Genomic DNA, 27,987 nt, shown 5'->3' with positions numbered 1-27,987 from the left:
TATCAGAAATGAAAGCTAGATCCTATGCATGTTAAAAAGATAATCAAGGAATACTATGAAAAACTATTTCTACAAATTTAATCACCGGAAATGAAACGGACTAAATTCAAGTTTGAAATGAAATGGCTAATTCCTTAAAAGACACGATTTGCCAAAAGTCACACAAGAAGAAAATAGTTTGAATAGCTTTTTATCTAATAAAGAAATTGAAATAGTGACTACCTTCCAAAACAGAAAGTTGCAGGCCCAGATGGGTTCACTGGTGAATTCTACCAAACCTTTAAGGAAAAATTATACCAATTCTCTATAATCTCTTTCAGAGGATAGAAGCAGAAGGAATACCTCCTAACTCATTCTGTGAGGCTATTATTACCCTAATACCACAACCAGGTAATGACATTATAAGAAAATTAATGACCAATATCTCTCATGGACATAGATGCAAAAATCCTCAACAAATATTAGCAAATGAAATCCAACAGTGTATAGAAAGAATTATGCATCATAACCAAGTGGGATTCATCCCAGGTATGCAAGACTACTTCAATATTCAAAAATCAATTAATGTAACTCATCACATCAATAAGATAAAAAAGAAAAATCACATGATTATATCAATAGGTGCAGAAAAAGTATTTGCCAAAACCCAATAGCCATTTATGATTTTAAAAACTCTCAGCAAATTAGAAATAGAGGGGAACTTCTCAACTTGCCAAACACTATCTACAAAAACTTATAGTTGGGGCACCTGAGTGGCTCAGTCAGTTGAGCTTCTGACTTTGACTCAGGTCATGATCTCACAGTTCATGAGTTCAATCCCCACATCAGGCTCGCTGCTGTCAGCACAGAGCCCGCTTCAGATCCTCTGTCTCCCCTCTCTCTCTACCCTCCCCTGCTCATGCTTTCTCTCTCAAAAAATAAATAAAACAAAACAAAAAAACATACAGCTAACATCATACTTAATGGTAAGAAACTCAGTGTATCCACTAAGATCAGGTATGAGGCAAAGACTCCTCTCAACACTTCTTTTCAACATTGTACCGGAAGTTCTAGCTCATGCGATAAGTCAAGAAAAGGAAATAAGAGGTATAAGATTGGGAAGGAAGAAACAAAACTGTCTTAATGCACAAATGACATTATCGCTTATGTAGAAAATCCAAAGGAATCAACAAAAACTCCTAGAATTAATAGCAGTTTTAGCAGATCATTCAATCACTTTTTGCCGTAACAGAAATGAACAAGTGGAATTTTAAATTAAATACATGGTATTATTTACATTAGCACCCCCAAAATTAAATAGTTAGGTATATATCTAACAAAATATGTACAAGAGCTCTACGAGGAAAACTACAAAACTCTGATGAGCAAAATCAAAGAACTAAATAAATGGAGATATATTCCATATTCATGGATAGGAAGAATCAATAGTGTCAAGAGGTCAGTTCTTCCCAACTTGGTCTATGGATTCAATGCAGTCCCAATCAAAATCCCAGCAAGTTATTTTGTGGATACAGACAAAATGATTATACAGTTTATATGGAGAGGCAAAAGATTTGGGAAAACAAAGGTTAGAATACTGACACTACCCAACTTCAAGACTTACATCTAAAGATACAATAATCAAGACAGTGTAGTATTGGTGAAAGAACAGAGAAATAGATCGAAGCCTAGAGAGCCCAGAAATAGATCCACATAAATAAAACCAACTGCTCTTTGATAAAGGAGCAAATTTAATATAATGGAGAAATGACAGGATTTCCACAAACGGTGTTGGAAAAACTGGATATCCACATGCAAAAAAATAAAATAAAATAAATCTAAATATCCACCTTACATCCTTCACAAAAACTCAAAATGTATCACAGACCTAAATGTAAAATGCAAATTTATAAACCTCTTAGAGAACAACATAGGAGAAGATCTAAGTGGTCTTGAGTATGGCAATGACTCTTTAGGAACAATGCCAAAGGTACAATCCATGAAAGTAATAATTGACGAGCTGGACTTCATAAAAATTTGAAACTTCTGCTCTATGAAAGACAATGTCAAGAGAATGAGAAGACAAACTGCAGAGTGGGAGAAAACATTTGCAAAAGACACGTCCAATAAAGGAATATCATCCAAAATTGTCAAAGCTTAATAAGAAAATAAAGAACCCAATTAAAAAATGAGCCAAAAACCTTAACAGACACCTCACTAAAAAAGATATACTGGGGCGCCTGGGTGGCGCAGTCGGTTAAGCGTCCGACTTCAGCCAGGTCACGATCTCGCGGTCCGTGAGTTCGAGCCCCGCGTCGGGCTCTGGGCTGATGGCTCAGAGCCTGGAGCCTGTTTCCGATTCTGTGTCTCCCTCTCTCTCTGCCCCTCCCCCGTTCATGCTCTGTCTCTCTCTGTCCCAAAAATAAATAAACGTTGAGAAAAAAAAAAAATTAAAAAAAAAAAAGATATACACACAGGTGGCAAATAAGCATGTGAAAAGATGTTCCACATCATATGTGATCGGGGGGTTGCAAATTAAAACAACAATAAGTTACCACTGCACACATAATGGCCAAAATCTGTAACACTGACAATACCAAATGTTGGCAAAGATGTGGAGAAATAGGAACTCTCATTCATTGCTGGTGGGAATGCAAAATGGCACAGCCACTTTTGAAGACAGTTTGACAGTGTCTTCTAAAACTAAACATACTCTTAACATACAATCCAGCAATCATACTCCTTGGTATTTATCCAAAGAAGTTTAAAAACTCATATCCACACAAAAACCTGCACATAGATGTTTCAACAGCTTTATCCATGACTGCCAAAACTTGGAAGTAACCTTGAAAAACCTAAAGATGTCCTTTGATAGGTGAATGGACAAATAAACTATGGTACATCCAAATAATGGAGTATTATTCAGCGCTAAAAAAGAAACAAGCTATCAAGCCATGAAAAGACATGCAAGCCATGAAAAAAAAAAAAAAGAAAGAAAGAAAAGAAAATCAGGAAACTTAAGTTCACATTACTAAGTGAAACAAGCCAGTTTGAAAAGACTGTCTGCATCCACATATATGACATTCTGGAAAAGTGCTTGCCAGGGGTGGGGAGGTTTGGAGGGATAACAGGCAGAGCACAGAGGATTTGTAAGGCAGTGCGACTACTCTGTACGTACATAATGTACATAATGACTACATATGTCAATATACATTTGTCCAAACCCATACAGTGTACAACTCCCAGAGTGAACTGTAATGTAAACTGTGGACTTTGGGTATCATTGAGGATCATTAATGGTTTTAAATATTTCATTTAGTGGGGCATGTTGGTAATGAGAAGGGATATACAAGAAATCTTTGTATCTTCTCAGTTTTGCTTTGAACCTAAAACTGCTCTAAAGAATAAAGTGTGTGATATATATAACATGTACTTATTATATTCATATAGATTTACTTGTATTTATTTTTCATTTTAGAGAGAGAGAGTGAGTGGGGGAGAGGGGCAGAGGAAGAGAGAGAGAGAGAGAGAGAGAGAGAGAGAGAGAGAGAGAGAGAGAATATCCCAAGTAGGCTCCACACTCAGCTCGGAGTTAGATGCCTGGCTGGATCCCACAACCCTGGGATCATGACCTGAGCCTAAATCAAGAGTCAGACTCTCAATGGACTGAGCCACCCAGACTCCCCTGTGTATGTGCTTTTAAATAAATGAGTACTGACACCTGCTGCACATGGATGAACCTCAAAAACATTATACTAAGGGGAAAAAGCCAGTCACAAAAGACCACATGTTGTTTGCTTCCCTTTCTATGAAAGGTCTAGAACAAGCAATTTTATAGTGACAGAGATTAAATTGGTAATTGCCTAGAGTTGAGAGGCTGGCTTCAGGTGAAATGGGGATTTACTGCTAATGAGTATGGGGCTTCAGCCAATGAGATGTTCTACAGTGATTGTGGCTCTGGTTACAGAACTCTGCGAATACCCTAAAACCCCACAGTTTGTATAGGTTACTTGTAAGATATGTGAATTACACCTCAACAAAGCAATGCTTTTAAAAACGAGGGGGGATAGAAGGAGCAAGCCTGAAAAGGTCCCCTGCCGCCACCACCACCCGCCTCCATGGCGCCGTATTACCCGGGGCCGGGGTGCATGTCCGGGATGTGGGAGTGTCGAACTGTGGTAGTGTGAAGGGACGCGAGGGAATGCGGGACACGGAAATCAGGGGTTTGGGGCTCTGCAGCCAGGCAGTGCGGAGATGCAGGGACTCTGGATGGGGAACCTCGCTAGCGAGGCGGATTCAGCAGGAGGTGCAGGGGTGAGGGGAGGCGTGGCTACAGGGGTTGCAGAGAGCGCGGCGGTGTGAGGCTGCAGGGAAGGAGGCATTCTTCCCCTCCAGGAAGCGCAGAGAGGTGGGACAGGGACTCGGCAGCCAGGGGTCGAGGCGTGCTGGCGCGGACACCCGCTTGGCCACCAGGGGGCGTAGGCAAGCCGGGCGGGCGGCTGGTCCTGGCGTCCGGCAGCCGTTGGGAACGCCGTGTCCCGGGGACGCGACCCCTCCTGTCGTCGTTGCGCGGGTCCCTGGCCCCGGGGCGGCCACCCCCAGCTCCCTACTCTGCAGTTGCCTCCGTCTCCAAACTCCCCGTCCTCGTTCTCTCATGGCAAAAACAGAGCTTTCATTATGGGCAAACAGACCAGCAACTGAGAGCGGCTGGCATCCCTCTAACCCCAACGTCCTTTCCGGGGACCTTGGTTCCGCGTTTCTTCTGGGCATAGTACTTTCGGGGTTCATTAGGGATAGAGACCCCGAGGCGCTGCGGAGACGTTCCAAACACACAGGTACATATCCGGAGGCACGAACAAAACTGGCACATAGAGAACGGTCCAATTTTTGTAAAAACAACAACAAAAAGTCAGTTCTTTATGTGTGTAGCTTTCCTTCACTTGATCAACAAGTATGTTGTAGCCTCGTCGGGCCTTATCTAGGCGCTGTGGGGCCGGCGGGAACCGAGGGCGGAGAGCGAGCATCCGTGGGCACCGCAGGGACTGAACAGGCTCCTGCGCCCGCGCGCCACGGGAAGGGGGGCGGCCGTCCAACAGCCGGTACGCGGGGCAGCTCCCGGCCAGAGGCACTGCGCTTGCACCCTGGACGGCGGGGAGAGCCTCCCAGGAAGGAGGGACCCGAGGCCGTCCCTGCCTGGAGGTCCACAGGTCACAGGCGAGCAGGAGAATAGGGAGATGAGCCAGATGCAAAAAGGCCTGGAAGGTCATGGTCACATCTCTGGACTTCATCTTAAATGCGCCAGGAAGCCACAGGTGGGGGTGTTGAGCCGATTCTTTTCTAAAATACCGAGAGCCATTCGTGTGTTGAGTGTGCATTAAATAAAAACCAAGAATGAAGCACTATCTATTGAGAATGTGCTTTAGCAAATCATCTCAGAGATTTCGATGAAATCATCTGGAACGTTATTAACTTAACATTAAGTTTTGCATTGTGCACTTTCCTTTTAAGGGGTCATTTGGTAACATTTTCATTGAGCTACACCACCACGTTAATCTCACTGTATAATCACCTCCAGATTGTATTGTTTTGAGTCATTGCTCTCCACTGTTTATTCTAAACCGATCTTTCCCTTACCGGAGTTTTTCTTTTTCTTTTTTTCCCCCTGTTTGCTGGAGTGCTCCCCCGAGTAACTTTGTCCTCAAAAAGAAGCATCATTCTGAGTCTTTTCAGGTCTAAAGAAAATATCTTTCTGTTGCCTTTATTGGGAATCAGCAGTTTGGTCAGGTGGAGAGTTCTTAGGTCAGAAACATCCTCTGGGAAAACTTGGAATTTCTCAACTTCTGTCATCTTAATGGGTCATAAAAACCTTAGGCCCAAAAAATCATAAGCCGTCTGAATGTGCATCCACAGGAGACTGGTTAAAGTCCTCAGGAAATGGCTAGCCAGTGGGATACTTCCATAAAAAAGAGCAAGGAACATGTTTCTTTACTGATATGGAAAGATCTCTAAAATACCTTAGGTAAGAAAAATTGAAATTAGGTGCATAAGGGGTCTAAGGTATGCTTCCATTCATGTTAAAAAAAAGAAGAAGAAGAAGAAGAAGATATACATATATGTGCTGGGAAATGCATAAAATAAAATATCTCTGTAAGGTTACAGAAGAAGCTAGAAACATTTCTTGCCTCAGTACAGAGATATGGGTTAATGGGGGCAAGACTCCTAGGGAGACTTGTTTAAAAACAAATTATATCTATTGAATTGGAGTCTTGGGGATGTTCTACTGAAAAAAAAATATGTCTGTGCTCTCCTTTAATTTTACTTAAAAAGCAGAACAAGTATCATGACTAAAAGCGTTGGCACTTTTAGTGCCATCAGCAATCCCCGTTGTGGGCTCTCCCAGGTGTTCTGAGGGAGGGCCAGGAAGCCTGGCACCTCAACCTGATCCCAGGCTGTTCCGTCTGTGGTCTGTGGGCGCCACAGCCTCGTTCCTACCCTCCCCAGGCAGGCGATTTTTGCCTCCCATCTCGCATTGAACTGGACCATTTCTTTCCATGGGAACAATTCAGTCTTCCTCAACCCAGGGAGAGTCTCTTCACTGTTTTCCTTCGGTATTTCTCCTCCCCCTGCTCCCTCTCCCTCTCCAACACCTCCTGTATGTATATTGGCTCTTCTGGATCTCTCCGGCATGCATGACCTTTTCTCTCACAGTTCTAGTTCCTTTATATTTGTTCTTTGAGTCTCAGAGTATCCCAGGAGCTTGTTTTCTAATTTTGTTTCAGTTCTCTGCTCTGATTTTAAAGCCTCCGTGGGGGGTTTCGGTGTGGAAATCCTTTTCTCATCCCCAAGAATTCTGTCGACAGGCCACTAGCCTTTGTTTCAATGCGGTGTCTCTCCAGCTATCGCTGAGAAGACAAAGTAGTGTTGGTAGGTTTTTATTTTTTTATTCTTCTAAGTTTTCTGTTGCTGCTGGAGCTAACTCTGTTTCATGGGCGTGGAGGGCTCCTTCACCGACCCTGGGGTATGCACTTGGGGTTGTCACCATGGGGACATTTGGGAGGCTCAGCCAGAAACCACACTCTGGGCTGGGTCAGGATCCCCTGCTTTGGAACATTGTCCTTCTCCCCCAGGGCAGCCTTGTTTTCCCAGAGACAGCAGCCCAAGGGCTTCACTCAGGGGCCCCTGGCAATGCCAAGTTGGTCCCCACAGGTCCCTTACCCGGCTCACTGCGCCCTCCCCACGTGTGGGGGTCAAGCCTGTGCTCCTCGCCCCCGCCCCCGGTGGTCTGACCTTGGAGAGGGACTCCTGGTCGCCCCAGAACTTCTCCTCAGGCATCGGGTGCTTCTCGGATGGCAGTGAGCGCTTGCCCACCTCCAGGGGGTCCAAGCGGGACAGCAGCTGGGCCTGGTGTGCTTCCACAATCGACAGATGGAAGCGGCCATAGCCCCTGACCAGGGCCGCACGGGGCAGCTTCTGGGGCGGATGCTCAATGTCGCCGGAGTGGACCAAAGGCGGCTGTACTTCACACTGCTGTGACACTGTCTTCTTGCCCTTGTCCGGGGCTTCCGGGGAGCCGGGGGCACAGGGTGGCTCCGAGGCCATCTCAGAGCCCCACCCGCTGGTTTGCCGACACCCAGCACCCCGGCCAGGCCACGAACGAACGGTGGCGCCACGCGCCTGCGCCCCGCGCCCGCTTCCTGGGAAGGCCACACCCTCCCCCTCGCGCTGCGATCTCGTTGCTTCCCCTCCACGCGGAACACGCTTACTCCCAGAAAAACGGGGTTCCGGCCCTGGGCACAGAAGGAATGAGGCCAAGCATGTGAAACGAGCAGCCCCGCCCCCAGGGCTTTCCTTTGGTTCTCCCTGGCTCCCTGTCCCAGGACGATTTCTGTGTGCCCTCGGCCTGCGCAGGGGCTTGTGGCGGACCCACCTCACGTGAACAAGAGAGACATGATCACTAGATCTAGAATGGGCCACGCATGAATTAAGATGCAGCTGTTGGAGGCGGGGACGCATATGAGAGTACGAAGGAGAGATGTGTCCCAATGTCAATGACAATAGGAGAGAACGAATGTCACCTCCAGTCGGGTAGCAGCCCCACAGATAGAAAAAGACTGGGTGGATATTCCACAACATTAAGGGTTGTCATCTCTGGGTGGCTGAAGTGGTCTTCTTCCTTCTTGCTATTTTTAAACTTGTTCAATTGTTCTGATCTTTCTATGAGGTCACTTTGAATGCCAGCACTTTTCTCAAAAGTCTGGTTAGTGCAGATGAGGCAGCCTGGGAGTGGGGCCCCAGGGCTGCAGAGCAATGACCTGATGCCTGTGTGACTCGGGCTGTGGGCACACACTCCCCAGTTCTTGGTATGGGAGACTATGTGGGACACTTGGGGGACATCCACCTGGAGAGGCTGAGGCCACCTGCCAGGACCCTGATGCTGGGCCCCCTGCTGGACTCCCAGCCACCACTCTCAACTAGGAGAGGCAAGAGCCACGTGCGGACCACCTCCCTCTCACACGAGTCCTTATGTAAAGCCAAATGTCTTTATCTGGACTCGGCTTTCCCCATTAACAAAACTAGAGAAAACGCTTCACTTTTCATTTCTTTTTTAAAGTTTCAGGAAATAAAAAAAAAATCAAAAGGAAAATAGAAAAATTCCATTTTAATTAAACTGTACAGTCTGAATTATTTCCTCTGACACTAACTGAGGTTAAAAATAGAAATCAATTTCTGCAACCTTCCAAGGCAGCCTTTGAAATGTCAAGGTTTTAAAAATTATTTTACAGCATGAATTTACATATAAATACAATCTGTACAATGTATTAACTTAGCAATCAACGAGCTTCCATCATGGAGGAGATCTGGTACTGGGACAGACCAGGGCAGAATTCAATTACTGCCGCCTTAGTGGAAGACTTTTCAGCCTAGAAAAGGAAATAAAAGAGAGAGGACAATTAGATAAGAACCGAAAGCCAGACAGCTCCTTGGGGGCCGAGCACACCAGACCTCCTCAACTCGCAGTGGTACATCTGGACTCATAGAATACAGAGGACGACCACAGACCATGAAACCATCATTTATTTTTATTTTTTTTAATTTGAGAGAGAGAGCACAAGCAGGAGAGAGGGAGGGAGAGAGAGAGCGAGCGAGCGAGCGAGAGAGGGAGAATCTTAAGCAGGTTCCACACTCAGCTTGGAACCTGATGCAGGGCTCGATCCCATGACCCTGGGATCATAACCTGAGCTGAAATCAAGAATCGGATGCTCAACCGACTGAACCACCCAGGCGCCCCTAGAAGCATCAGTTTAATCTGCATTCTTAAAAATGCTTCTCTGTCACCCCCAAATACACAGGGAGACTCAGTCTCCACATCTCATATTAGGACCTGTTTATAAAAGCAAGTTCTAATCCTACTCAACCTAGCTCCTGTAGGACCTTTGGGAAGGAGCTGAAAAAAAAACCATGTTTGCTCTAGGGCCAAGGGCTCCTGAGCTGGCAGTCTTAAATCTCAGCTTCATGCACACAAGGGTGTTCATTGACTAGAGCTGGGTCACACTGGTTCTAGATCCTTGCTCAACAGCCTCAAAGTGAAAAACCACATGTCCGCGACAACAGAAGAGATGAACGCTCTGGTGTGGTCACATAAAGGGATACTCCCTGGCAATGAGGACGAACCAGCTGCTGCAGCTGATAACATGGGGGACTCTCACAAACCAATTCAAGAGTCATACATGGTTCCTTTAAGTAAAGTCCAAGCAGTAGAGTAACCAACAGTGGCAGAAGAGGGGCTACCTCTGGGAATGCGGGTAGGCATGCCAAGTGGGAGGAGACACGAGCAGCTGTGGGGTGCTGGCGTATCCCTTGATCAGGCGGTGAGAATGCATGGAGCTGGAAGGTGATGGTCTGTGCACATATATGTATGTGTGTGCACTAAGGTGTTTGCTTAGCTGTATGATTCTATGTCCGTGAAATTCTAGAATGGGCAAGACAATCTGATAGAGACAGGAAGGAGAGGGGTGTCTCAGGGGAAAGGGGTGGAGACAGCAGACCACGGTTCCACCCAGAACCAAGTGGCACTGTCACAGCAGAAAAGCATCAGGGCCCTTACCAAGAGTGACACTCCATGCCAGGTGCTGGGGATGCAAATGAGACCCCTGTGGTCATAAGCCTCCCACTGTCCTTTGCAGAAGACAGGGGTGAGGCACAAAGGGTGGAGGGCCCTCGGGGCTCCAAGGGGAGAACCCAGGAGGCTCGGTGGGGAGGAGCGGGGGGACTAAACCTTTAACAACCACAAGAGTGAAGATTTAAGTGCACTCCACACCTCTGACCCTCCCTTCCTTGGAGAGAGGTGCTCTTAGGTGTGGGAAGAACCCCTCCAGCCAGCCCTCTTCCTGTGCAAGGATGTACATAAATGTACACACAGGGAAATCCAAAGGCCAGAGGACATTTTAACATTAACAGCACTGCCTGGATATACCGTTCTGCAGCTTTTGATCTCCTGATGGTAAGTTTTAGATGCCAATCAGCACACAGCTCTCTGCCCACATTTTCTGATTGCTGCACAGTGTCCCACAGCAAGCCCTGCTCCCGCCCTCCCACCACACCCTCCAGATGGGCACTGAGGGGTGTCCCCGCAGGAATGACTCATCAGACGGCCCCAAATCCTCAAGAGTGAGGTTCTGTGGCCATGTGACCTAACCTCCCTGGGCCTGGCCGTCCCACCTGGGAGATGAAGGGACCCATGTGTCTGCCTCGCTGGAGTGCATGAGGACGAAATGAGCAATGCCCGTGGTGTGGGCACCTTACCATCACGCCGGCATGCAGGAGGAGAGGGAAATGTAAGTTGGCACAGCCACTTCAGGAGGCTCGGGATTAAACTGAAATGCTTATCTTTGTATTTTTGAATCATGAGAATGTGCTGTCCGTTCTGAAGAAGTAAATGGAAACGAACAAGGGGTGGCACTTGTATTTCCAGACAGCAAGATATACCTACAAGGCCACAGTAGTTAATGCAGGTGGGTAGAACAACATCAAATGGCTAAGAAACCAGAGTAGAGAATGGAGGAGGAGGCCCTCGGAGGCATGGGGACTAAGAACAGGACCAAGCTACTCTTCCTTTAATGAGCTGGTTCAGCAGGTAGGGCTGACATGGCCAGGGCTCACCTGTGCCTCCCCTTTCATCCCGGGCCTGCAGATGGACTTCCCCTTCCTGGCTCCCTGGGGGCCAGGCTGTGCAGCAGTGAAGACTGTGACATCCAGATAGGACCGCAACAACCCCCAGCGCCACCCTCCACCCGTCCCCTCCTAGGAGGGCCATGCACCGAAGTGGAACACACTGGGGTCCTGAGTACCTTTCTTGGTTTTCTTTCTTTCTTTTTTCTTTCTTTTCGATATACATATTGATCATTTCTGACGTTTGCCTCTCAGCAAATACACAGAGATTCCAATAAGCCTTGGAAGGTTTCTGAAAACCAGTGCCTCCCACTGCCTACCTTCTCAGCAGTTCCTGGGGTGACAGGTCTACATTCCCTTCTTCACCACTCGGGCTGTCGCTGCTGTCTGTGCTCTCAGAACTACTGCTCTTCTCTGGTTTTTTATTCTTTTGCTTGCCTTTGTGTTTGTGCTTCCGGTGTTTCTTTTTCTGAAAGAGAAAAGGGCGGTGGGGGAGGGGGGACAACTGGGTGGTTCCCTCCCTGACTGGGCACAATGACAGGCTAAGGAGGCATTTGGTTGCCGGAGTCATTCAAAAACAAAGACAAAACATCTCATTTGGAGCGAGCTTCAGTCTACGAGGGGACAGACCAGAACACACAGCTGCGCGCGCACACTCTGAACTGACCCTCTGGCAACAGACACGGCAGAACCGGGCAGATGTGGTCAGGATGCCATCTTGACACTTAGCCCCCATCTGTCTCCTCCAAGGTTGATGAGGGAGACAAAGGCAAGAGAAACATAGCTGCAATGAAATCTCCTTACAGCTTGCAGCCCACTGATACACACCACCGATAGAAACGTGCAGAGTGTGACCTTCCTCGAGGAACTCGTGGCTGCCTTAGTGCCTTCACGTTAATGTTCGATTAAAGACTAAAAGTAACCTTATCTTAACAGCAGCTAGCCCCTCAAGGTCCTGAAAGCCTTGCTTCCAAATTCCTTAGAAACTTACTTAAAAGTATATAATCAGTCACTCTCACAACCCCGGTGCAGCTCTTTCTGCCTTGGGTCCTGTCCCCGTGCTTTAATAAAATCACCTTTTTGCACCAAAAGCGTTTCAAGAATTCTTTCTCAGCCGTTTGCTCATGAACCGCGCTTCACCATGTCATCAAGGTGACCCCTGCCACCCCGCATGAACCTGACCGGGGCCACGTTGTTAGGCACATGTGATAAACTACGTATCAGGATGGCACAATGAGAAGCACAATGAAGAAAACAGTAGAAGGTCAGAGAACAGCAGATCCGCTGGTAAGAAACGAATGAATTTGGTTTTCAAACCTGGCAGCACCAGTTTTTCCCTGTCACACAAGAGGATGTTCATCATCTTCCCTGCTCAGGAATCCTTTCTTTCTGGCAGCCAATCGCGGAGCTGTTTGTTCTCAATTCCACCACTGTCCTGACCACTCTGGGGCCCAACACTAACATCAACTGAATTAAAAGCCTGTGCCATCGCTGAAAACACACGGATGGTGGGACAGGGGTGTCAAAGTGAAAGCACACGCTACTCTTCCAAAGTTCCTTGACCTCCAACAGCAAGCTTTGAACCCAACTCTCTATCCATAATGATGACAGAGCAGTTGAGGAAAAACGTTCAGAAGAATATCTTCATCTGATATTGAACGAGTAACCAATTAACACTACTTTATTAAGATTCAACCATTACTCCCAAGTATTTAAATGTCCTTTCCTCTTACTTTTTCATGTTCACAAATAAAATGTTTTTAGAGTAGAACTGAATAATTAAAATATTCTGCCTGAAAGAAAAACAAAGTTCCTGCAAATTGAAGGCGTACATGAGTGTCCACATTCCTGCCAAGGTATGGAGAGGCCTGTGTGCCCCCACCTCGGCCACCAGATATTCTCCCTGCCTGGCTTCCCCTGTCACCCCTGGGGGCTTGTCTGCATGACAGAAGCAGGGACATCAGAGCCTGCACGCTGTCCAAGACGCCCGGAAGTTACTTACCTTCTCTTTCCTCCGTCTGTGCTCTTTCTTGGTCTTATGTTTTTCTTTGTTTTTTTTATGTTTCTCTTTCTGAGGTGCCTTGAGTTTCTGACGAACATCTGAAACACAAACGTAACACGTGAACTATTGGCGAAAATAAAGCCCAAATTGTTGAACAAGGAATGTGACGTAGGTGGAATGTTTAACATTAAGGTGGGACTCCTGCCCTGCCTCGCTGACAAACGGGTTACCTGTCACCTGGTAGCTCTATATTTAGAAACTGCCGGAAGCCTCAACGCAAGACTTGTGTGAGCCAACCCGTATCTTGCCACAGCCTTATCTGCCAGACGAGTCAGATGGAGACAGAGTCGGGAGAGAAAAAGCACAGGCCTGTTTTAATTTAACATCCTCAGGCAGCTCAGGAGACAGACCAGAGTCTGAACCTCAGCTTGGCTGCCAGCTTCTCCCTGACCTTCCGCACGTTGCTCAACCTCTCCAAGCCTCAGTTTCCCCATCCGTGAATAGTGACAGGAAGAATCCTTGCTCTCTCTGGGACACAGAGGATTGGACAGAACCGTGCACATGAATCCGGTAGCCTAGAATCTGGCACATAAACATCAGCTCCCCTCACATCATCCTCCCTTTACTAAAGCACATTACATATGCGTTTTATCTTCTAAGTTGAAAAAAACCCTAGAAAATTAGCATGAAAACAACATAATGTACATAATCATTAAAAAGGACCAAGCAAGTAGCATACACTTAAATTCTCCACCTCCAAACTCTGACAACAATGTTTTCATAGGTCATCAACCTCCAGGTCACCAAACCAACAAAAATCAATTTTTTCCACCTAAAGAAAAGTTTCAAGGGAATTCAGAAGAATGGATATTTTCCAAATCTAGGTAACAGGTGTCTGTAACTCTCTGGTCCTATTGTTTGGTCAGATATTTTAAAATCTGACTCCTCCAAACTTTTGTTTTTTAAGTGCTTGTTTTTGAAAAACCATTCCCCCTCAAAAACCCACAGACAAAATTAAGTAATTAACTATTACAAGGATATCAAGGACGGTCTGGGAAATGGGAATAAATAACTTTGCTCTTAAATTCCAATACACTTACTTTAAGCTGGAGATCTGAACTAAAGCAAATAAGAAATACATTCATTTCAATTTTTCAAAACATCACACTTTTTATCACCTCTTTGAAGGCTGGCTTAATTAATCAAACCAATATTTATACGTGGGTGCTATAGGAAACTATGAAGCAGATAACAGAATTATGTCATTTATATACCTGGGCCAGGTTATCAGATGTTTGTTAACCTGGCCTTCAAGGAGATGATAATCCAGTCTAAACATTTTAACCAAACTTTCTATTTAAGACACTGAATGGAAGTTGTTGACCGCTACTGGGGACGGAGGATGGACTGTGTTTACTTCTGAAAGAATTACTTTTGCTTTATTTGCTACATCAGCCAACACAGAAAAAAGTCTCAGACTACCCTTCTCCCTACAATTCCTCACCCATCTCTGTGTCCTAGATTTTTACTTTTTTATTTCTGTAAGTGACACCATTTGAGATACTCGGGACTCTATTATATATAATGGAAAGTTGAAGGACAAAAAAGTTTAAAGATCTCAGCCTGTAAAGCAACAATTCTCATTTAGGCACTAGGTGGAAGTAATGAGATGCAAAATGTAGCTAAGAACAAAAAAACCAGAAACAAACGTATGTACAGTTGATCTCAAACAACACAAGTTTGAGCCGTGCAGTTCCACCATGGTGGGTTTTTTTTTTTTTAAGTAAATCCAGTACAGTACGGTAAACATGTTTTCTCTTATGATTTTCTTAATAACATTTGCTTTTCTCTAGCTTACTTTACTGTAAGAACACAAGATATAATACATATAACGTATATAATAAATGTTAACTGTTCATGTCATCGGTAAGGCTTCCGGGCCACAGTTGGGTATTAACAGTTAAGTTTTGGGGGGAGTCCAAAGCTATATGCAGATTTTCAACTGTGCATGGTGTTGGCGCCCCTAAACCCCGCCTTGCTCACAGGTCAACTGTAGGTATTTGGTCAGCCTCGTGTTGGCCTAGATGGGCGGAAGTAATAACACGGTTAGAGCTGTCACAGCTCAGGGGAGACGCTGGTGCCGATGCAAACAGGTGAACCAAGGAGCTCTCAACTCACTGGGGCAGAAGACGGGAGGCAGCCGTGGGCCGAACGCTTCTCTTTCATCTATCTGCATCTTTTGTATCGGAAAGGAAGGTGCGGGCTCCTGGGCTACCGGCTCGCTAGCTGAAAAACACCAGGGTATTAATTTTGTCTATTTATGTTAGTATTAATTAATATTTTATTAATATTAACCTGTTTGAATCTTTAATTAATACCTGTTGCCACCAGATAATGTAAGCTTTTTTTTTTTACCACTTTGCTGAGGATACAGCAGGCAAACCTGACCTCCAACCTCGGGGACATTTGAGCTGGGAATTCAGTCGCACGAGGCACCTGCAAGCAAGTGCGCCAGTGGCGACACACAGGGGCATATACAGCACACGCTCCAGGTCACCTCACTGAGACCTCAAGGGTTGCAAGATGTCCTCGAGGAAAGATATCCTCAGAGAAGAAGAAAAACTTACAAACAGGGATCTAAGACAGTCCCAGCTCAGAAAGCTTAATTTCATTCAAAATAAATGATCAAAGGGGGAAAACTGAATATAAACACACTACCATGTTCACATTGGTAATGCCATTTTTTTAAACAGATGACTATGTTTTCATACTGAGGAAAGAAAAATGCAAAACACCTGGAAAAGCATGCATCAAAGTATTGACAATGTTTATCTTGGGGAAGCAAGATTCCAAGGATCCTGGGCTTTCTACAGTTCTATATTTGTAAATTTTTACAGTTCAAGTATATATCGCTCTGTAATAACAAACAAGCTGGTTACTTTTTTCCACAGAAATAGGAAACAGGCATTTGCAAACTGCCTAAGAATAAGCGATGTTTTAGATCTCTATGTAACTTCTTGGTTCAAGGCCCTCAAAACTTATACCCAAGTCTGACACACACTGTCGGGGCTAGAAACCCCTCTCCCCTCCCTCCAAAAGGCTGAGATGGAAAATTCTGTCCACCCGCCCAAGCATCTGAAAAACCTCCCACCCTGACAAGCACCCAATGACTTCCTTTCCCGTCCAAACTCCTGGCTGGCGGAAGTGCCCTGTACACTTCAGGACCAAAAGTTGCCAATAATCCTAGCACCTCATCATCAACCAATTAAAAAAAAAAAAACACGTTAGTTTTTAAACAAAAATTCTACTATTTTTTAATTCTTCTCAACTAAGATAAGTGGGAAAAAGGGTATTATCAAACATAACTATCATAAAAATGCACGAGAAATTTACATCCAAATCCACAACTGAAAATATACAAGATTAAAACATCGCTGCCCGCTAATTCTCCTGGTTTAAAACTGCACACTAAACAAAAAGCAGCTTCTCTAGACACATCCTCATTTTCTTCTTTAGATCCCCAAATCTAAAGTAGCGACATACCACGTGCCACGGATGATGCTTCCGCCGAGTCAGTTTCTTGGGAGCTTTTGAAGTCAGCTTCCCCGGTACCTGCCTGATCATCCTCATTGTCGCCTTGCTCATCCTCAGAGGATGAGGACTTCTCATCTGAGGAGCTGGCAAAGATGGCCTTAAATAAGTCCATGGATGGGCGGCTCCCTTCTCCTTCAGTCTGTGAATCCACACCTTTGCTTACACTCTGTATTAACAATGAACTGAGTCAGGAATGAAGAAGCAGAGGTGAGGGGAGTCAGACATTCTAGAAACACACACACACACACACACACACACACACACACACACACACACTCTTATGTTTATGCTCAGGTACATGGGTCTCCATACTACACGCGGTCTAACTAAACAATGGCCACTCACATGGCATTTATTCTTGTAATGTTTCTGATTCAACAACTGCAGAGCGAGCTGACTGGTAGAAGTAGCTGAAGGTTCTCATGGAGACAGGTCATTAATCAGAATTGCAAAGGACTCACAAAAATGCAGTTGGAACCAGCACAGTGCTTCTGTCCTGTTTTCAAGAGTCTATCAGCCTTCAGAGGTCCAAAATTAGAGGTTAATGAAGGCCTGAACCTAATTAGGTCAATTGTCAATTGTCTGCTAAAACAAACCTTCACCATTCTCCCTCAAATTTAAACAAGACCTAAGGTGGGAATGCAAACTGGTGCGGCCGCTCTGGAAAACAGTGTGGAGGTTCCTCAAAAAATTAAAAATAGACCTACCCTATGACCCGGCAAGAGCACTGCTAGGAATTGACCCAAGGGATACAGGAGTGCTGATGCATAGGGGCACTTGTACCCCAATGTTTATAGCAGCACTTTCAACAACAGCCAAATAATGGAAAGAGCCTAAATGTCCATCAACTGATGAATGGATAAAGATGTGGTTTATATATACAATGGAATACTACTTGGCAATGAGAAAGAATGAAATCTGGCCTTTTGTAGCAACGTGGATGGAACTGGAGAGTGTTATGCTAAGTGAAATAAGTCAGGCAGAGAAAGACAGATACCACATGTTTTCACTCCTATGTGGATCCTGAGAAACTTAACAGAAGACCATAGGGGAGGGGAAGAAAAAAAAATGGTTAGAGAGGGAGGGACCCAAAACATAAGAGACTCCTAAAAACTGAGAACTGAGGGTGGATGGGGGGTGGGAGGGAGGGGTGGGTGGGTGATGGGTACTGAGGGCACCTGTTGGGATGAGCACTGGGTGTTGTATGGAAACCAATTTGACAATAAATTTCATAAAAAAAAAAAATACTGAGAACAAACTGAGGGTTGATGGGGGGTGGGGGAGAGAGAAAAGGGGGTGATGGGCACTGAGGAGGGCACCTCCTGGGATGAGTACTGGGTGTTGTATGGAAACCAATTTGACAATAAATTATATATATTTAAAAATAAATAAACAAACAAGACCTAAGGTCCTATAACATAATGTCCAAAATGTCAAAATGTCCAGGATGCAATCCAAAATTACTTGGTATACAACCAATCAGGAAAACCTCAACTGGCAAAAGACAATTGATAGACGCTAACCCCAAAATGATAAAAATGTTGGAATTATGTGGCAGACTTTAAAGCAGCTATTATAAGCATGCTCCAAGAATACGGCCAAACAGACAGAAAGATGAAAAGGTCTCAGCGAATAAAGAAAAGATATAAAGGAGAACCAAATGAGGATTTTAGAAATGAAAAATACAATAACCAAAATAAGAAATTCACTAGATGGGCTCAAAATAACAGCAGAACAGACATGACAGAAGAAAGAGTCAATGAACTTGATGACAGATCAATAGAAATGATCTGATTTAAACAGAGAGAGAAAAAAAAGACCAAAAAAAGGCCTGTGGGCCAATATCAAAAAGTCTAACATTTATGTCATCAGAGTCACAGGAGGGGAGTGAGAGTGTGGAGCAGAGAAAATAATGGCTGAAAACGTCCCAGATCTGGTGAAAAACAAGATTCAGGAAGCTCAGCAAAACCCCAAACAAAAGACTCTTGAGGAAACCCACACTCAGATACATCATAACCAAACAGCAAAAACCAAGGACAAAGTACAAATCTTGAGCAGCCAGAGGAAAAATCACATCATTCTAAGGAGGGGAACACGTCGAATAACTAAATTTCTCATCGGCAAGCAGGAAGGCCAGAGGGAAGTGGTACAACATTCGTAAAGCATTAAAAGAAAAGTCCTGTTGACCCAGAATTCTGTATCTGGCAAAAACACCCTTTAGGAATGCAGATAAAACACACATTCTCAGGGGCGCCTGGGTGGCTCGGTTGGTTAAGCGTCCGACTTCAGCTCAGGTCATGATCTCACGGTCCGTGAGTTCGAGCCCCGCATCGGGCTCTGTGCTGACAGCTCAGAGCCTGGAGCCTGTTTCAGATTCTGTGTCTCCCTCTCTCTCTGCCCCTCCCCTGTTCGTGCTCTGTCTCTCTCTGTCTCAAAAATAACTAAACGTTAAAAAAAATTAAAAAAAAAACACACATTCTCAGATGAAGGAAAATTAAGAGAACTGCCCTCTCAAGTTGGAACTTCTCTAAAAGAACTGCTAAGTAAGGGGAGTCCCTCAGACAGAGGGAATGATAGGAGGGAGAGCTGGCACTTCAGGAAGGAAGAAAGAGCAACAGCAATGGTAAATATCCAAGTAAATAAAATGGACTGTCATCTCACCAGTTCTTTAAACAGGTCCAACAAGTGGAAGCAAAAATTAAAACACTGTCTCATGAGGTTTTCAGCGCATGCGCACATAATACATAAGGCAACATCATAAAGCTGGAGAGTGAAGGGACCTACAGAGTGGTAGAGATTCTATATTCCACTTGACGTGGTAAAATATCAATTCCAATTAAACTGTGAGAAAATAAGCATGTATATGATAGAGCAATCATTAACAAAATACAGTTAATGGGGCGCCTGGGTGGCTCAGTCGGTTAAGCGTCCAACTTTGGCCAGGTCATGATCTCACAGTTTGTGAGTTCAAGTCCGGCATCGGGTTCTGGGCTGACGGTGAGGAGCCTACATGGACTTCTCTCTCTGTCCCTCCCCCACTCACACTCTCTAAATAAACAAACTTAAAAAAAAATGGGGGGCGCCTGGGTGGCTCAGTTGGTTGAGTCTCTGACTCTTTACTTTGGCTCAGGTCATGATCCCAGGGTCGTGGGGTCCCAGGGTCATGGGGAGCCCTTGTTGGGTTCTGTGCTGAGTGTGGAACCTGCTTAAGATTCTCTCTCTCTCTCTCTCTCTCTCTCTCTCTGCCCTTCTTCCCACTCGCGCTCTCTCTCTCTAAAATAAAAAAATAATAAAACACTAATAAAATTATGAAATAAAAAGATGATACTGATGAACCTCAAAGGTATGAGTCTCAAAAAGTTATATACGTATATTGTCTGATTCCATTTACGTAATATTTTGAAAAGAACAAAACTATAGAGACAGAGAAGAGATCAATGGTTGATGGGGGTTTTGCAGGGAGGGGAGAGTATGACTAGAGAGGGACAGCATGAGGGAATTTTTTGGAGTGACAGTACCATTTTGCATCCTGATTGTGGTGTGGTTCCACAAATCTGTATCTGTATAAAAACTCACCGAACTGCACATTTTAATGCATGTTCCTTGAAAAGATAATTTTAAATGAGGCTATCAGAAATAAAACCAACTTTTTGATAATTCCAGAGAAAGAAAAAAAAAGGCAACACAAAACACTCAAATTCTCTAAAGATCTGCAGTGCTATTTCCTAGCTTATAGATTAATGTTCTAAGAAAGTAAGTTCCTTTACAGTTTCTGTAAAGTTAAGTTTTTATTAAGCGAGATGTCCATACTTGACTGATTTCTTTTTAAAAAAAAAAAGAAGTAAAACTAACTTTTTATTAAATTCAACTTTCAACTATTAGACCAGCAATTTTTTACAAAGCCAATGGATATTTTGTTTATACTCCCCACAAAAGAAAACACAGTGAATTTTATTTCAATGGCTGATGCTAAGTGAAAGCCATCCCTGGCAAAGAAGTTTATACCTTTCCTCATATGATCAAAGACATGATTGAAACTACTGCAATGTAGAGCAGGTGCTGGCAACTACAGCCTCTGGGCCAAATCCAACCCACTGCCTTGTAAATAAAGTTTTATTGGAACACAGATGAACCCAATTTTTTTCCATATTGCCTGTGATTTCTTTCCCATTTGACAGCAGAGTTGAGTGGCTGCAATAGAGACTATATGGCCCACAAAGACTAAAATATTTACCATCTGGCCCTTCTCAGAAAGCTGGAAGACCCCTCCTATCAAGTGATGACAAAGCACCATCACAGAGAAAGGCAAACACCCCAGTCAGCCTGGCAAAGAGAACCTGGAAGCCACAGATACCTTATCTGAGAGTGACTCCGTCACATGTTCTTCCTCTTTGATTACTAAAGGGCTGGACTCTTGTGTAGGTGGGCCAACTTTTGATCTAGCCAAACTTAAAAATTCAGTAATGGAATCTTCTTTCTTTTCTTGTTTAGATGTATCCCATCGCGATGGTTTTCGTGATTCTGAAAAGTGGGAGGACATAGACGTAATATCAGAATGTGGCAAGTAAAAGGCAAGCTCTCCATTCCAGCTCTTTCATTCATTCAAGAACACCAGCAGACCTACTGTGGGCCAGGCATGGTGCAACGTGTCGGGAACATGGCAGGTGCTGAGGCAGAGCCCCAACCCCAAACAGTATACGTCTGGACTCTTACAACACGCACTAATGTGTTCATATGAGCAATTCCCTTAAAGGAGGGAGAGCTCACACCGTGTGTACCCCAAAGACTTTCCAACAGGATCGGGGTTGAAACCATGGTCAGCCATGGGCCCGAGGAAGCCCCACTCACTGTCAGGACCTTGGTGTTGTGGCCCTTTTTCACTCGCTGCTTGAGTTGCAGGTGAGGAAGCAGTCTCTGGGAGTGTCAGAAAGTTGAAGACTGAGTACTTGTCACGTTTCACTCTTGGTAAGCCAACCAAAGTTGAACTGCGGGGTGAAAAGAAAACACATATATGTAATTTCAAATAACAACTGTGAGGATAACATCTAGTTCGTGTGAAGTTTTCCGTCTTGTGTTTTTCACCACTAGCTCTTCTCTTTGCTAAGAGGTCCCTGAAGGTGATTGCGCTTCTCCGAGCAGTTTAAGAATTTGGAATGGCTGATGTTAGGGCCCACGAGGTTTCCCTTATTATAGTAAGAGCTAGAATTTAACTTTGAAAATGTATTCCCATGAAGGAAAAGCTCCACTGCTAAAAATATACCTAAATTTTCTGACAAAACCTCAGATTCAATTTAAGTGTCGAACTTTTATAAAGAATTAGTGTAAGTAATATTCTAAATGTAAACTATATGTGATTATTAAAAAGGTGGCAAATCAGACCAGCATTAAGTTTTTGTAACTTGACATATCTGAGTTTCATATCTTTGGTAGAGAATAAAGTCTGCTTTCTGGATGTTTGCTTATTATTATTATTATTATTATTTTTTAGTAACAAATTAATAGAAGTTAAATCTGCAAAATTTGCAACTCCAAGCATTTACAAGTAAATTCATCTAGAAAAAGGGAACTTATATGAATAGGTTAGGGGGAGAGTTAACTTTAATATGGGGGAAGGAGTACCGATGTGAGGACAGGTTTATCCAACTTACTCTGGATAAGGGTCAGGGACATTAAACCTCTTACACAGCAGCTTGTCAGGATGCCACTCAAACGTGTCTCGGGTAAGCTTCCCGAACATCTTCATCCTCACAGCCGACTGCTTGTCATTGACATCATTCTGGGAAAAGACATTTATTCTGTTTCATCAAGTGGTCACACCACCGCCCTGAGTGCTCTTTCACTGAAAAGCTTTCAAGCAACCTTCCAAAATTTCCAAACAGTGCTTATGCTGCGCCACTGTGCTAAAGGCATAAATCATTCTTATTCTATAATGCCACGTATATTCTGATCATTCCACTGAGGGATCTAAAATATTTGTTTGAATTTTACAATTCATCAGGTAGGGATGTGATGGCGACAGACCTCTTGGTCTCGAGGGACTTCCACTTGATCTGAATCGTCCTCCTCCTTGGCATGTGTGAACCTGGAGGACAAGGTCGAATGGGAAGACACATACAGCAGGGCTGCCCGAGCAAACTCATCCCGCTCGCGGCCTCGCTCCCATTCTGTCATACTGGGGTCCAGACAACGTTCCAGGGCATCTATGGTACAAGGAATGAGAACCTGCTTCACTCTTAGGAAAAACATAGGGCTTAGAGAAGAACACCCGGTGGGTCCCACTGTGTCTCTGTAGATTTTACCAGAAAGGCCACAAATCTGTACCCTGGTTTGTAAGAGCATGGCGGGGAGTACCTGTCAGGTTATATCGCTCTCCCCCTCAACATGATGCTTTTATTGAATTCTGTCTACCACACAGAACAGAGAAAAACATTTGGGGACTCATGCTCCGTTAAATCTTCGAAGCCAGGGGCGCCTTGGTGGCTCAGTCGGTCAAGCATCTGACTTTGACTCAGGTCACGATCTCAAGTTTCGTGAGTTTCAGTCCCGCATCAGGTGAGCTCAGGCTCCACTTCGGGTGAACATGAGCCCCGCTTTGGGTGAACCCAGCTATATCCTCTCTCTCTGCCTCTCCGCCCTCTCTGCCCCTCGCTCATTTGCGCCCTCTCTCTTTCTCTCTCAAAACAAAACAAAACAAAGCAAAACAAAACAAAACAAATCTTTGAAGCCAGGAACTTGCTACCACTCCGGGACAGTGATAAGTTCATCCTAACTATATTCCTAAGTCTTGGCAGAAAAACACTCCTTTTTCTAACTTTTGGGTTTTTTTAATTTAATAAATAAACACTGGGGGTGGGTTCGTAGGTCTGCTTTCGAAAACCGACTCCTCCGATTTACTGACGACGCTCACGAGAACTGCTATGAATAACCGTAATCCCTCTCCTCAGTCTGGCTGTATTTACTCCGTAGATCACAGAGTGATTTTTCCCCCCTTGTAATGGTTCAACAGCCAACTACCTTTTTAAATCAAATTTTAGGCCATGATTTAGGGCTGGATGATTAGGATTTTAAGACAAAGTGGGAGATGACCTTGTTCTCTTGGTGTGAAATGCAACACTTACAGAAGGCAGGCATCTGCACACAGTAAATGGTCTGTAGTTTAGCAGTAGCCACTGCCAAGCCATGTTCTCTACGTCAACAGCTATCTTTGGGACCTGAGATATGGAGAAACACAAGCTTCTTGCTCCTACTTTCTGAGGTCAAGAGCCAGGCACTAAAATCTTTGCACCGTTTGCAGCAGGACAAAGCAAAACACCGGCGGAGTGGGGTACTTCAACTTTCAATCTGGGACAAGGGCCAGAACGGCAAGACTGCTTCCGCTGGCTGAGAGGTGGGAGACCCAGGCCCAGCACCCACCTTTCTGACCCTGTTTCATATGTACTAAAAACTCTTCGTATCGTTTTTGCTTTTCTGGATCTTTCGCGAAAGGTTTGAAGTTGCTGGCTCTCGTGGCAGCTGTCCCACCACTCAATGCCATGTGCCACGAGCAGGTCCCCACGTCCGGAGAGGAAGGCTGGGGTCTGCTGCTTGAGGCCTTCTGGGCCAGACTCCTGGCCTTGAGTTGAGCTGCTTTAAGGTCAGTTGCCTGCTTCATTTCTTTGATTCTCTCTTTATCTTTTTGGGACAGAAACTCTAACACTGAAGTAGATGAACCTAAAAAAAAAAACAGTAATATGGAAGAAATGAAAAGTACCGTAAGACAACCATAGTGACATTTCTGTGGTACATACATGCGCAATATCACAAATGTACGTAATTAGAGTGTCTTAGTTTTTCATCTGTACTCGTATTATCCCTGGGAACTAGACAGTGAAAATAACATGACTCCTATTTTACAGTTGGCAAAAATGGAGGTCAGTACTTGAATGTTTATCAGGTGAGTGAGTGGTCCTAGAACAAGGAAGCTGACATTCCAAGCTCCAGACCTCCAGCCTGAGGCGGCCGCCACCTCCACAGTCCCACTGGGCACAAGCCCCGGTTCAGAGCCAGCTGCCCCTGCGGCATTCACTCCTGTCATAGCACCCACTGAGCACTGTCTTGGGCCGGGAGGACACCGGAGACAAAGTCCCGCTCCCCTACATGGGGCATGGGAATTAGAGAAACCCAAAGTCAACAACACCAGAGGATGGCTATGAGAGGAAGACCATGAAGGAAACAGGCTGACATGACTGAGGGGGACCTAGAGGTGAGGGCTGGGAGGGGGAGCAGGGAATCACTAGCATATGTGACGGGGCAGGGGAAGCCCAGAAGGTGCCTCCAAAGAGATAATATTTGTGGTGAGTTAAGTAAAAGAAGCCGAAGTAGAAGGGAAGAGCAGAGGCAGAGGAGATGGCGAACATCAAGGCCCCGATGTGGTACATCGTGGTGGGCAGCGTCAGAGGGCGGGAGGCAGGATCACAAGGCTAGACCTCAGGGGGTTAAGGGAGAGTAGATATGGCTTGAAAAGAAGGCACGACTGGATCCCGTAGCCTGGTGGGGAGTCTGCATTTGTCTTCAGTGTGAGAAGTACTGGACTGTTTAAAGAAGGGCAGTGATATCATTCGGTTCGTCCGGTTGCTGTTGAGGGGAAGGGACTGCAGACGGGAAGGCGGGAAAAGGAGGCTGATAATGAGGCTCTGCAATAGTCCGGGCGAAAGAGGGTGGGCGCTCACTCCAGGCTGGAAGCAGCCGAAAGGCAGAGACATGATGGCGTCCCCAGCGTGTTGGGGACAGCGCTGAAAGGACCTGCTGATGGACGTGGGTGGGCAGGAATCAGGATTCCTACATTCTGGTCTAAGCAGCGGATCACTGGTGGCATCATTCACTGACAAGGGGAAGACCGGAGGAAGAGTGAGCCTGAAAAAGGAAGCGGGGAACCGAGACTTCCGCTCTGGTCTATTGTATTTGAGGTATCTATTGGGCTCCCGAATGGCAAGTCCCAGTTCACCTCTCATAGTGGGTCTTTCTGTGCCAGCCTAGAGGGGATTCTCCACACTTGTCCACACTTTCAGATGCACTCGTCCCTTTTAGGCTTTCGGGAGAGAGCTACAGTCCCCTTTCCCCTGAGGAAAAAAAAATCACACATTCTCAGGCTGTGCAGGGACAGCGAGGGCACCGGCGTCCCTGATCTGCACCACATTCCTGGACAATTATTACAAGTCTGAAAACCACTGAGCTTAAGACAAGAGCTGCGATTTCAATGGCACAACCCAAACTTGTGTTAGAAAACAAGTCTTAAGAAATAAAGGATACGCACACTGCTATGTGTGCTGCTCACAAGGAACAATTTTGTTCTCACAGTGTGGGAATACTCAGTCATGTACCAAGTGTCACTGAGAAAACAACTTTCCGTTTTGATTTTGATAACCCCAATTACTATCAGTGTAATGTTCTTAATCTCTGTGGCACATACCTTGAATGGGTGTTTCTCCCAGCAACTCCGCCCGCTTGGAGGCATTCAGCTGGTGCCTACTGTGTGTCCCTGGGTCAGGCATTGGCTTCCCAGCTGACTCTGACAATACCTGGACTAAGTGGGTGTTCTCTGAGGTTGCAGCTACCACAGGTCTGAAATAATGTACCGGTCGATAGTCTCTCGGCAATTCAGGTGGTGGGTAAGTCTTAAAAAAAAAACAAAAACAAAAAAACCCCCACAAAACTCAGAAAAGACAGGCTGTAAGATGACCATGTTTGACTTACCCAAGAGAACCCATAACCCATGAGTGTTGTGAACCCTGCCCTTGCCAGGCCAACATCCAGCAGGAGGGTCGCACTGGGAACAGCCTCTCCAGATGTCTAGCCAACATCCATTCTGGATCTGGAGGGTCACCGGGACTCTACTGTTCCAATGGCCACACATCCTGAATGTTACCCCTGCCCACTTCTTCAGACAGATGCCAATATGCATGCGTTATGTGACAAGAAAGATGACAGTAGGTAACACAACGTATCGGCCCACATGCAGAACTGGCCTACTATAAATTAGAAAACTTAGAAAAGTATGATTCAAGGCTTAGAAAAGACATAATTACTTTAAATAAGTTATTTTTCCATTCAGAATTATTTTTCTGGTTACATTTCAGTTCCAAATTAGAGTTTCAGGACTTACTTTTTTGATCTGAGGTATTTTTAATTCAAAAGCTGACTGAATTGAAATTGAAATATATCTGAGAAATTCAGGCACTGATGATGATAGAACAGGTACATTAAAAGAAAGTATACCGCACTTTTTTTTTTTTTTCCAACGTTTATTTATTTTTGGGACAGAGAGAGACAGAGCATGAACGGGGGAGGGGCAGAGAGAGAGGGAGACACAGAATCGGAAACAGGCTCCAGGCTCTGAGCCATCAGCCCAGAGCCCGACGCGGGGCTCGAACTCACGGACCGCGAGATCGTGACCTGGCTGAAGTCGGACGCTTAACCAACTGCGCCACCCAGGCGCCCCAGTATACCGCACTTTTAAATTACTGCACAGAAAGGTCTCCCTTGCTCTGAGTCTAACAAGCATGTATTTATGGACAGTCTCATTTAAGCCATTTTCTAGATTCTTCTGCTACTTGAAACCCTGAGCTCCGTAACCAGTGAAGCACCGAATGCTCTCCGGCTGTGGCTCCGGGGCTCACAGAGGGTTTGACAACAGTGACGTCCGCATCCCACCCCACAAAGCTGGTGGCAGGCGGGGTCTCCCAAGCAGCCCAGGTGGCTGAACCACACAGCCTAGGGAAGCACCCGGCACAGTGACAGTCTGCAGCAGAATGCTAGTGTCACTACCAGGACATCTCACTGTTTATCGCCTTAGCCCAACCACCTCCTCTGAACATACGGACTCCCAGATCAGTCGGCAAACACTCTTATGAGGCCGCGACACCCGAATCCAGAGGAGCGTGGCAGAAAGGGGAGGGGGTGCACGGCCACAACTCTTATTAATATCCTCCACTGGATTCAAAGCATCCCACTCCCTCCGCTAAATCACATTCTGTTTGGCCTCTGGATAAAGAGGCTGGGTTTTGAGCCCATATGTAGAATACTTGCCTGTGAAAGGCTAGGTGAACATAGCCCTTCTCTGAACTGTTCCCACGCGGAGCGCTATTCCAGCAAGCTGCACCTCAGGAACCCCCGATGTCTGTCTCCCCACATACAGCCCTCTGCCTCACTGCAGTGAATCTGTGCATCTGGCACCTCCACGGCAATAGGCTGTCCTTGGGGGCCAG

General features: G+C 45.3%; 2 protein-coding genes across 2 annotated transcripts in view; both read right to left on the bottom strand.

Annotated features, from left to right (window-relative positions):
* Positions 1–7,578, bottom strand: part of WDR88 (WD repeat domain 88) — a 44,626-nt gene extending 37,048 nt beyond the window's left edge. The window contains exon 1 of the mRNA XM_030299666.1: positions 7,267–7,578. Coding sequence (XP_030155526.1) covers positions 7,267–7,578 — 312 coding nt within the window. The remainder of the gene's footprint in view (positions 1–7,266) is intronic.
* A 1,041-nt stretch (positions 7,579–8,619) lies between these two features.
* The window catches only part of GPATCH1 (G-patch domain containing 1), a 39,641-nt gene continuing 20,273 nt past the window's right edge, over positions 8,620–27,987 (bottom strand). The window contains 11 exon segments of the mRNA XM_030298710.1: positions 8,620–8,900; positions 11,469–11,617; positions 13,151–13,248; positions 15,329–15,436; positions 16,694–16,910; positions 21,099–21,265; positions 21,593–21,729; positions 22,393–22,520; positions 22,766–22,944; positions 24,158–24,454; positions 26,193–26,397. Of these exon segments, the coding sequence (XP_030154570.1) occupies positions 8,870–8,900; positions 11,469–11,617; positions 13,151–13,248; positions 15,329–15,436; positions 16,694–16,910; positions 21,099–21,265; positions 21,593–21,729; positions 22,393–22,520; positions 22,766–22,944; positions 24,158–24,454; positions 26,193–26,397 (1,716 nt within the window). The 3' untranslated portion in view covers positions 8,620–8,869.

The sequence above is a fragment of the Lynx canadensis genome, chromosome E2 (genome assembly GCF_007474595.2).
Source record: "Lynx canadensis isolate LIC74 chromosome E2, mLynCan4.pri.v2, whole genome shotgun sequence".
Taxonomy (NCBI): Eukaryota; Metazoa; Chordata; class Mammalia; order Carnivora; family Felidae; genus Lynx; species Lynx canadensis.
The sequence above is the reverse complement of the archived record's forward strand: the minus strand, read 5'-3'. Positions and strand labels throughout refer to the sequence as shown.